This window comes from Alligator sinensis, unplaced genomic scaffold (assembly GCF_000455745.1).
Source record: "Alligator sinensis unplaced genomic scaffold, ASM45574v1 scaffold541_1, whole genome shotgun sequence".
NCBI lineage: Eukaryota > Metazoa > Chordata > Crocodylia > Alligatoridae > Alligator > Alligator sinensis.
The window spans coordinates 158,465-169,923 of NW_005842602.1; the positions used below are offsets into that span (position 1 = coordinate 158,465).

Here is an 11,459-nt window from a genome sequence, read left to right on the forward strand (position 1 = left end):
GTAAAATGCTTGGAGAGCCCCACATAGATGCACTGCATAGAAATGCAAAATATATTTTGACTTATTTGGTTGGCACCTTGGGCTGAGATTTTCAAAGCTGAGTCAAAAGGCCAACTTCCATTAAAATGAAAGGGATTTAGAGGGCTCCAAATCTTTTATGACAACTTCGTAACATGCCTATTTACCCCTTTTTGCAAATCTCAGCCATAGTTTGGAAGCTCAGCCAAAGAACATAAGAGCTTCTGAACATAAGAGCATAAAAAGTGCCATGCTTGGTCAGCCCCATGGTCCATCTAGCTCAGTATCCTGTCCCAAACAGGGGCAAAGGTGGATGCTATAGAGGGAGAGTTTTGAACTGGTTATTTAGACCCATTTCATTGTCACTTCCTGCAACTTCATTGGTGTCAAAGGTCATGCGACATCACTTCCTGATGTGATACCACTTCCTGTGAGGTCTTTGAATATGGCTTGCTGGCCCACTGAGTGATGATAAGTTCGTGATCCGGCCCCACATTCAAAAAGTTTGGACACCCCTGCATTAGAGTATCTAGTCACCAACACTATATTGATATAAACTATATTAATTTATACATTTGTTTAGAGTCTTGGTTAAAATTATTTGGAAAACTATTACACAGATTTGTCAAAAAAAATTATTTGAATTTAACATTACAAGCACCTTACAAGTCATACTGGAATGGGAGCTATAACAGGGGTTATAGCTCAGGGGCTGCTTGATTAGAGTATCTAGTCACCAACACTATATTGATATAAACTATATTAATTTATACATTTGTTTAGAGTCTTGGTTAAAATTATTTGGAAAACTATTACACAGATTTGTCAAAAAAAATTATTTGAATTTAACATTACAAGCACCTTACAAGTCATACTGGAATGGGAGCTATAACAGGGGTTATAGCTCAGGGGCTGCTTGGCTTGCCAGCAGTTTGCCCCCTAGCCACAGAAGATGTGGGCAGGCTCTGGGGGAAAAAAGTATCAGGCCCCTTGCCGCTTTTTCCTTTTTTTTTTTCCCCCCCTCAGCAAAGCCTGCCTATGCATGCCACCACTGGGTCATGCAGCCCTTGAGCTGCAGGGGACCCGGTCCTTCCCTCTGCGGTGGCAGCACCCCCTGGGACTGCCTAGGGGGTTGCTAGTGGGTGGGTGCCACCCAAGGGGACGCCACTGCTGCAAAGGGAAGGAGATGCCCCGCCCTCCAGCTCAGGGCCCACTGGCAGCTCACCCCCCAGGAGATCAGGCCCCTCACCACTTTTTTTCCTCTGGTGGAGCCTGCCTGCAGCAGTGGGGGGGGAGGGGGAGGGGTGCAAGCTGACAGCAGACCATCACTGTTCTGTCACAGTTATGGAAGTCCCTAAATTGAAACAGTGGGTTTTTAAATCAACACAATTAAAAACCCACCATTTCAATTTAGGGAGAACTAAATCTCCTGTCATGTACAAGCGACCATGGTTCCTAATTGCTCCCTGCCACACCCACAGCCTACCTGCTCTTAAGGAGCAGGAGCACCAAGCCTCCTGCTACAGAGCACATGGAAAGTCAGATTCTACTCTACCTGTTAGGCACCTGAGTAGACTTATTCCACCCTGCATGAGTCCCCAAAAGTCATTAATAAAAGAAGGGGGATGGGTCATTTTTCTGCTTGCTGTTTTTTGTGATTTAGTCTGAAGGCTAAGCTGACTGTGTGGTACAAAAGTAAGTACAATCATGGTTTTTTCCAGAGACTTTAGCAGCATGGGATAGGCTCACATTTAGGCACATACTATTTTACTTTGAGAGGATATAATGGAGATCTCATTAACTAATTTCTGTTTTCTTGATGCACAGAAAAGTTCATAATCCTTTTCCCAGTCTAGTCCCCTCATCTCTATTCTTTCAAGATTTAACTCAGGCTATGCTATTCTGCTGTGCTGATATGAAATGAGAAGTGAAAGCAGCAGAGCAGTGGCAATGTCAGCAGTCCCAACAATAACAAAGACAGGAATGTGAGCTCTTAAATACTGAAAAATTGCTTCTCAAAAAACCAACTGTTTACTAAGCAATGGGAAATGACTGAAATGCCTACAATATCAAGGTTTAGTAATCTGCTAAACATGGACTTTATACTGGTTACTGCATTTGTTAATGCTCAGTATGCTGCAGTTATATAATACCTCTCCGAATGCTTCTTCTCAGCTTGTTACAAAGATCAATGCGAGGATTCTCTAAATTCTCTTCTATAGATCCTGGACTCTGTTCTGGGGAAGAAGGCCCCTTGCTGAGGTCCAGGGGTACTTTGCTAGCAGTGGGTGGTGGGGATGTGGCTGGGCTGTATGTTGAGGTAGGACTGCTTGCAATGGAGCAAGTAGAGAGATCTAAAGCTCCTATTCTAGAGTTTAGTGGTGAAGTCAATGAGAGTTTTCTGGTTCTGACAGGGGAAGAAGTTCTTGAGAGTGATAGCGGTGGAGGAGAAGAGAATTTGCGACAAAGATGTGGTGATTTTCCATCAACCAGATGTTCTCCTCTGTTGTTTTGGTTTGTAGCAAAAAACAGTTCCAAAGACCTAGGGAGTACAAAAGAAAAATGCACAAATAATATTACAGAGTGCTAAACAGATTTATGCAATGTAAAAAAAAAAAAAGTGTACGTATGCACTCTGTGTGCACTTGGTCCTGAAAGTGAAAGCAGAAAAATGAAAGCAATTATTTAAAACGTCATTGGTTGTGAAAAAGTTTTTCTTCTAAACTACAGAACAGTGCAAAAAGGACATTTCTGGCAGCCTTCACAGAATTGAAGAAATAGCGCTTACCTGACTGGAATGGAGGTGAAAGGTCTTCTGTATATATCTGAGAGTTTCTCCAGTACAACTGCTGCAGTAGTAAATATACGGTAAGTATGCAGAAAAGTATTCAGGAAATCAATACTAAGAAAGCGCAAGTCCGTTAATCTCTCCAAGAGGCGCTCCATGCTTGCATAACGAATTTGGGGCACTTTGCAGGAATTTAATGTTTTGCTGAAGCAGATATCAATGTCATCTCTATGAAGACGAGCATCAGATCTACATAACAAAGTATACAGGCAAGTTACCAAGAGGGAAGTCCAAGAAATATATAATCTCTACTTATCATCATAGAACTGAGACATCTATACTATATTTTAACACTAAAGGAAAATTTTAGTGAGGGGAAAAAAACCCCAAACAAACCTTTCTTCACTACATTTTATTTTAAGTCATGAATAGAGCTGTACAAGTTTTTTTGTGGGGGGGGGAAGAGGGGAAAAGGTGGAAATAACTAGCTGAAAATGTTGTTTTGGTTAATAAAAATAGTCACAAATTTGATCTATATTAACAAAATAGTTTCATCTGGAAAAAATTAACAGGCACTATTTTCACAATATAAATGAGGTGGCAGGAGGTGCCTTCTTTACCTAAGAGCCCAATAGTGGTGGCACTCATTCAAATTATTGGAGAGCTGTCTGAAGAGATATGAACTCACATCTTCCATCTCGCAAGAGTGCTCAGGCTACAAGTTATTTGGGGGTTATCTGCACTCAATCTCTCCTGTTGCAGTTTTATAATATAAAAAAATATTTAATTTTTAATTGGGTCTAGCAAGGGAAAGAATGACAGTAACTCCATAACTTGGTATGCAGCGCACAGACCTAAGAGCGGGGCACTTGGATCTCAGCTCCTGCTCAGTAAATATGTTTTACAAAGTAGAGCGGTATAAGATTCTTGAAATAGAATCAAAATAATTTTTTTTGACCCAAAACAATTTGAGGCACAGGAATGTTTCAGTGAAAAAACACAAATCACTTTTCATTCTGGTTCAGATGGAACTGATTTCTCCACACCCAGTATGGTCACTGAATCAAAAAAAATCCACATGTAGTGCTAATTAATTTCTCAATCGGTTTTGTGAAATATAATTTCATTTCATTTTTAGAAAAAATACATTTGTGGGAGGAAGGCGGCCAGTCTAAGTTAACACCATTTTAACACTGACAGATCTTCTATGTAGGACTTTCACTTATCTAAAAAACCTGAATCAAGTACTGTAGATGGTCCAATAAAAAAATATCACCCAAAAAAATCTGAACTGAGATATTTCAGCCTGCTTTCACATCACATTAAGTGCAAGACAGTTTTTCTTTCTTAAATTGTGCCCTTAGGGAACTGGCAGAGAAATTGTTTGATTTCCCCTAAAGCAGACATCTGAAATACTGACACATTTTAAAAAGTCAATATAATATAAAGTCAAAATCTGAAAAAAAACACTAAGTTACTGTATATTGATACCATCTGTCAGGCTTACTAGGAGTGTTAGCTCTTTAAGAAGGCAGATTTTGTCCTCCAACTTTTGTAAATTGTGCAGAATGTCACTGCTTAACAGGTAACAGTAATGGTTATACTGCAAAATAAGTTACTTAACAAAGTTAATAAAAGACGATTTCCACAGGTTAAAGTACTAATATGGAGTTTATAGATTTATATCAGAAAGAAAGGCCAATATCATTAGACACAAAGAGACAACAATACCCATAAAAGGCGCTGCTGAGAAACCTGTCAGTATTAACATAGACTTATAGGAAAAATGTCCTAATGATCGTGGCAGCTGGAGCTGCACATTAGAACTGGGGACCCCGGGGTCACAGCTGGGCACCCCAGGACCAGGTCAAGGAAGCCCGGGAGCCTCGGGGTACTTACCAGAGAGAGAGCCGGGGACAGGTCAGGAACAGCACGAGCCAACTCTGCGCTAGCTCTTAAAGCAGCTGTCGATCAGGTTTCGCAGCGCCAGGCTGATGTCAGCCTCTGGTGCCATCTCAGGAAGTTTAAAAGGCCCAGCAAGGGCCAGGTGGGGGCAGAGAATGGCCACAGGACAAGAGCACTCCAGAAGCAGAGTAGTCCGGGAGGCTGCACTCCAGGGTGATCACGGGCGAGCTGAGCCCCACGGAAGCTGGAGTGGGGTTGGCACCTAGGAGCTGGAAGCACCCAGGCAACAAGAGTGCTCCAGACAGATGTCCTTTCTTTTTCCTTTTTTTCATTCTGTTTCCAGTTTGAGGACTCGCTGTACTCACAGGCGAGGCAACAATGCCGAGGGGGGCTGGCAGGTGAATATTACCAGACCCCAGCCCCAACACCTGACCAAGGGGTTGGAGCTGATCAAGATTGAGTTTAAGAGACTTCCTTTAGTACTTTTATTATCATTTTGGCTATCAGCACTGACACAGGGAGCAGGGAAAAAAACTCTGCATTGTATTACAGGCATTTGGCGGTGAACCAGATATCAGGATAAGCCTGGGGAAAACTTACACACAGCCAAGCCTCAGTGAGCTGTCCCAGAGGCCTGAATAGGTGACAACTGACAGCACCATCTTTACCACACAGCTGGTGAGTGGAAGGGGAGTAGGGCAGGCAGAGGCCCAAGGTCAACTGCATTGGACATGTGAGTACTACCCGAACCAGGCAGGAGGATACACCACTGAACTCCTCCTTGAAATAATTTTCCAGCAAGACATGGCAGGAAAGTAGGGGAGCCCTGTGTGGGGTCAGGGAGGCTCACAAAACCAAAGTTTATATCACAGAGACTTGACAATGACATACATTTTTTTTTTTTTTTTTTTAAAAGAATCCTGAGCAGTTGCATAACTTAGGGGGGGAAAGGGGGCCAGCTGAAGCAGCCACCCCTGGCACTGCCTCTGTGAGAGGCGAGAGGAGGAGGGTAGGCAGCACAAAAACAGTCAGAACTTCAGTGGCAGCTGACTGTGTTGCTGCGACTGGCACTGTGGAAGCTGCTGCTGCCCCAGGAATCACAGGACACAGAGCTGCCCAGCTATACCTCTGATCCCGAGATCTTGTTTCATAGATGCTAGGGTTAGAAGGGACCTCAACAGATCATCAAGTCCAATCCCCTGCCTAGGCAGAAAACAGCGCTGGGGTCAGATGCCCCCAGTCAGATGCCTATCCAGCCTTCTCTTAAAGACCCCCAAGGTAGGGAAGAGCACCACTTCCCTTGGAAGCCCATTCCAAATTTTGGCTAACCTTACCGTGAAGAAGTTTTACCTGATATCTAGCCTAAATTTGCTCTCTGTCAGTTTGTGACCACTGTTCCTTGTTGCCCCAAGAGATGCCCTGGTGAACAGAGCATCTCCAATCCCTTGCTGTATTCCCCTAATGAATTTGTAGGCAGCCAGAAGATCACCTCTCAGACTTCTCTTGCAGAGGCTGAAGAGGTCCAGGTTCCTCAGTCTGTCCTCATAGGCCTTGTCCTGTAAGCCCCTAACCATACCAGTGGCCCTCCTCTGGACTCTCTCAAGTCTTATCAACATCCTTCTTGAAGTACAGCACCCAAAACTGGATGCAGTACTCCAACTGCAGTCTGACCAGTGCTGCATAGAGGAGAAGTATCACCTCCTTGGATCTATTTGTCATGCATCTCCTGATGCATGATAAACTGCAATTAGCTTTGCTGATGATTTCGTCACACTGATGACTCATGTTTACCTTGGAGTCCACTATGACTACGAGATCCCTTTCTGCTTCTGTGCTGCAGATAGGGTCACTTCCCAGTCAGTAGGTGTGCTGGATATTTTTGCACCTTAGGTGCAACACACTGCACTTGTCCTTGTTGCACTGCATCCTATTGTCTACTGCCCACTTTTCTAAACTGTCCAGGTCTGCCTGCAATTGTTCCCTACCGTCCAGAGTGTGCACTTCACCCCACAATTTAGTATCATCCACAAACTTGGACACAGAGTACACTTCACACACACATCCAAGTCACTGATGAAAATATTGAACAGTACAGGTCCAAGGACCGAACCCTGCGGGACCCCACTACTCACATTCTTCCAGGTCGATACCAACCCATCTACTACCACTCTCTGGGTGAGGCCACTAAGCCAATTTGCCACCCACCAGACCATGCAAACATCTGTGTCACAGCCTCTTAATTTATTTATGAAAATGGGATGAGATATTGTATCAAAGGCCTTGCTAAAACCCAAGAAAATGACATCCACCTCTACTCCTGCATCTAAGCATTTTGTGACCCTGTCATAAAATGAAACCAGATTGGTCAGGCATGATCTACCTGCTACGAATCCATGCTGGTTTCCCTGCTGCATTATTTTTCCCGCTGGACTCCCACAAATATGATCCTTCATAATCTTTTCAAAGACCTTTCCAAGGATAGAGGTGAGACTGACTGGCCTATAATTACTCGGATCCCCCTTCCTCCCCTTCTTGAAAATAGGGACCACATTGGCCCTTTTTCAGTCCTCTAGGACCTGACCCAAGTGCCACGAGTGCTCAAACAGCCGTGCCAGTGGTTCTGCTGTGACACCAGCCAGTTCCTTCAGTACTCTTAGATGAAGCTCATCCATTTCATACCTCAACATCTATAGGTAGGGATCTACTTAAGTCCTGCTGAGGCAAGAGAAAAATTGTGGGTTGCTTGTGGTATGCAGCACCATTTTTGCATATTTTTTGCAGTCCCACCCGCCAAAGGAGGACTAGCCCTGGCAGCCCTGCCCCTTGCCACTGATTAACCAAGAGGGCTGCCCATCATGTGGCCCCACCCCTTGCTCCTGATAGGCAGAGGGGAAGAGGCCACATTATGGGCAACGCTCTCAGCCAGTCAACAACAATGGGTGGGGGGGAGGGCAGCTGCCATTTTTGCTGCTCGTCTTTCAGGCCAGTGGCTCCTCCCACAGCAGGCTCCGAGGCCAGGCTGCAGCAGCTCTGAGGATCATTGAGCCCACTTAGGAGCCAACATTTTATTTTTATTAAGTAATTCCACACCAAAATTATGGGGATCACCATTTTTGTGGGTTCATAGAAACCACTTTTTTTTTTTTTTTTTTGCAGTTTCTGCAAAAAACACAAAATCACAAATAGGGTAGTTCCTCATCTATAGGAAAAATAAGTGATGAGAAGACTGTCCAGGGGTGAAGGAAGCATATTTCTGATTGATAATGCTAGCTTGATATGATCAACTAAATTTATGGGATTTCAAAGCTGGGAAAAACAAGGAAAAAAGATCATTTTTGCTTATATAGTACTTTGAAAAAATGTAACTTTTCATACACATCTATATTTTGTATATACTTTTAAATATATCCAATAAAATTATGACCAGTAGTATAAAAGAGACTAAATATACTTTAAAGTTAACTCTTAATATTTATTCCTCTGAAGAAACAAGAAGAGTACAACCAAAAAATGCTTGGAACTCACAGCTTTTGTAAACATTAGCCTATTACTGCCGAATCCAAGTGTTCAATAATCCTGGATAAATGCTTCCCACACCTCCCCACAACCAAAAGAACAACAACATTCTTTAAAATATCATTTTAAAACAGTGATATATTTGGAATACAGGACTAATTCCATCCAACAAATCTGTACAAAACATTAACATTTTACAATTTGAATTCAGCTACTACATTAAACATTCTTAAAAACAAAAAGAGGAAAAAAAAAAAAACCAACCTAAATGATTCATGTGGGAAAAATCTGCTGCACTTACTTGATCATATGCGGCACAGTGACTTTAGAGTTTTCTTCAAACACTATGGTCATTAAGCCATTACACCTTATATTGTCAATGCACTGTGAAAACAAGATGTTCAGAACCATTAAAATCAAACACCGTACAAAAAATATACTTTTACATTTTTCTTCCTTGCTATGATCTCAAAGCATTGTCCTCAGTGTGTGACTGGTACTGAAAACAGATTTTCAGCACAAAAAGTCAGAAATAATAAATGGGCAGGATTCTCTCGGTCTGCCAAGTTTGAACCCCTGATGCATTAAAGTAAAAGGAACTGTGCTAATGTACACAAATGTAGGATCTAGCCCTGTATGTTTCTTGATAAGCCATGGAATTTTTTTAAAACTGTAAATTAATTATGCTTTAGATGAAGATTAAATACCTTCAACATACCCTTGGCAAACCAAAGAGGCATATTTCAAGAACACTGGAAACCTCTGTAGACACAGGGCACGTCCACATGTGACACTACGGCAACACAGCATCGGCGCTGCAGCTACGTTGCCATAGCAATGAGCTCCCTCAGTATAGCACATTGCTACGTCAACATAGCGGCTAAAAATAACTATGCACTGCCAGCACAGCATAGTATAGGCTGTCACTATGTCGTCATTTAGTATTTTCAAAAGGAAGTACTAAATGATGGCAGAGTAACAATGGTGCCATAGAAGCACATGTAGACATGCCCACAGTGGGTGAAATCCTCAGCCCACCTCCAGTACCTTTACACCTACTACAAAAAAAGACCCAACCGACATAAATAAAGTCACTAACATTCTCCAGAGTGACATATCCATTCCTTAGCTGGAAAATGACAACTGTGACATAGGAACATAAGACAAGATGTGCAGTAAATTAAAGCAAGGAGAAAGAGAGGATTCCTCAGACACCAGAAAGGATTCAGTGAATCTCAAGGATGTATATTTTTCATGAGAAAAGTTTTGCTTATTAAGATAAGCAATACAATTAATTTCACTGGGATTACTGCAGTGCACAAGGTCACTGGAAAGTAAGTAATAAGAAATACAAACAGAACTTGAATAATAAATAAGAGATAAAAACCTGAAGCAACCTAGATATAAAAAATATTCAGTAAATTAATTTAGTAAATGTATATGCTATCCCTTCCCAACAAAGGCTCAGGAAGGCTTCTGCTAAGAGACAAAAAAAACCAGCAAATGAAACAATAAAAACAAATGGAACAGAATATGACATTTCCTCAAAATGATATAATGTTGACTGTGAGAATGAAGTGGGACCCTCATGCAATCCTTAGGGCCCAAATGTCACCTTAAGTAGCTTACTGTATATTTCAGGTTCTAGTAATTTCAAGAATCACCAGTCTTTCATTGCTTATTTTACATTCACTTATTTAATAATTTTATTCTATAATCCTGATGCAGCTCTAAACCTAAACATGATTGTTTGTACCATCAACCTAAGGAGAATATGTACAAATTCAGAAGTCACCTTTTTGCCAGTATAATGACAGAATTGACACAAGAAATTTGGGACTAGTCAGAGATGTTAATCCAGATTTATGAAATGGTAACTGTGGAAGCAAAGGATGGCTAAGGCCTCAAGGGGGGAGAGAGAAATTCCTTAGATAAGAGGAAGATGACCATAAACTGTCTTGAAGGACACAAGACAGATAGCCCCAAGGCAGGAAAAGCTAGTTTAGGCAACCCTTTGTCTTGAATCTATAAAAGGTTAATTGCCCTGGATGTAAAGTACAGAGGCCACAGCAGAAATCTTCCTGTAAGGGTCTCTCTCCAATAGCTATCGAAATAAAGTTTCTACCTGACCTGATTCCAAATTCTACAGCATGTTTTTTCCACGACAATTAAATGGTGCCGTAACTCGGATCCACAGCCAACAACGTGTTTGGAGGACTGTGAGCCATTCCCCGCCGAACCCCGGCACCACCAATAAAGGTAAGAGGCCTTTTAAATCTCTATTGGGGTGTCAGAGGAGGACTGCTCATAGGCTCCCTGCTCGCATTGGGTAGCTGGATTCGAACCTTTGTTACAGGTCAGTGTAGAACCAAGACTGGTCATACTAATCTGGTAAATTCTGTCTGTCTCTGGAAAGCACGCATAACTGGTAGGGAGAATCTGTCTGTTGCACAAGCACTTGCATCCAGCACAACACTGGGCTTTAGGAAGTCTGAGTGGGTAATGGAAATAAGATTGTGACCCTGATTGAATGGCGATTTGGAATTGGTCCAGGGCAAATTCTGAAACCACGTGCAGCCCCCTCGAGACGTACGCGAGCCCGGTTTGGGCGATGACCGGCGCAACTCGAATGCAAGGGTGCGTTGTGAAAGAATAGTCACTGGGAGCCAAGATTGAGAGACAAAAATCAACCCTTCCTTCCTTCCCAGTGAACTTTTCACTGGTCCCTCACCCTCTTGTTTTGCTTGTCTTGTGTTCCCCCCCCCTCCATTCATGAGTCGCTATAGCTCCGCTGCCCGACGGTATGTAGCCTCGGTCATCAGACGGGCCTACGAGCAGGTTTCTGTGACTTTAGCGGACTCCTTTTGTTGTTCCCCCACCCTTATTCTACCGTGTAGATAAACGGTCTGTTTATGAGCCGTTGCCAAATCCAGAACTCACCTCGGCAGCATTGCGGGCTGAAGTTCAGATTGGCACGGACCTCCTCAATAAGCCATTCCCTTGTCTTGTCTTTCCCTGTGTGATTGTGAAATGGGTACAGGACAGTCAAAGCAAATGCCAGTTCCCTCTAAGGGAACTCTGGCGTACTATATGTGCACACATTATTGTCCCGAGACTTGCAAGTACCTGGATAAGTGGTACTGGTATACCAGGGATGATCCTTCCAAGCAGTTCCCTGAGGAAGGCACATTCAATCTAGATAAAATAGTGCACTTAAGAGGGACGTTAGAGT

General features: G+C 42.7%; 1 protein-coding gene across 1 annotated transcript in view; it reads right to left on the reverse strand.

The window, feature by feature from the left end:
• RASGRF2 (Ras protein specific guanine nucleotide releasing factor 2) overlaps positions 1-11,459 on the reverse strand; it is a 213,336-nt gene that overhangs the window by 138,282 nt on the left and 63,595 nt on the right. The window contains exons 13-15 of the mRNA XM_025214753.1: positions 8,529-8,611; positions 2,807-3,055; positions 2,172-2,560 (exon numbers count right to left, since the gene is read on the reverse strand). Of these exons, the coding sequence (XP_025070538.1) occupies positions 2,172-2,560; positions 2,807-3,055; positions 8,529-8,611 (721 nt within the window). The remainder of the gene's footprint in view (positions 1-2,171; positions 2,561-2,806; positions 3,056-8,528; positions 8,612-11,459) is intronic.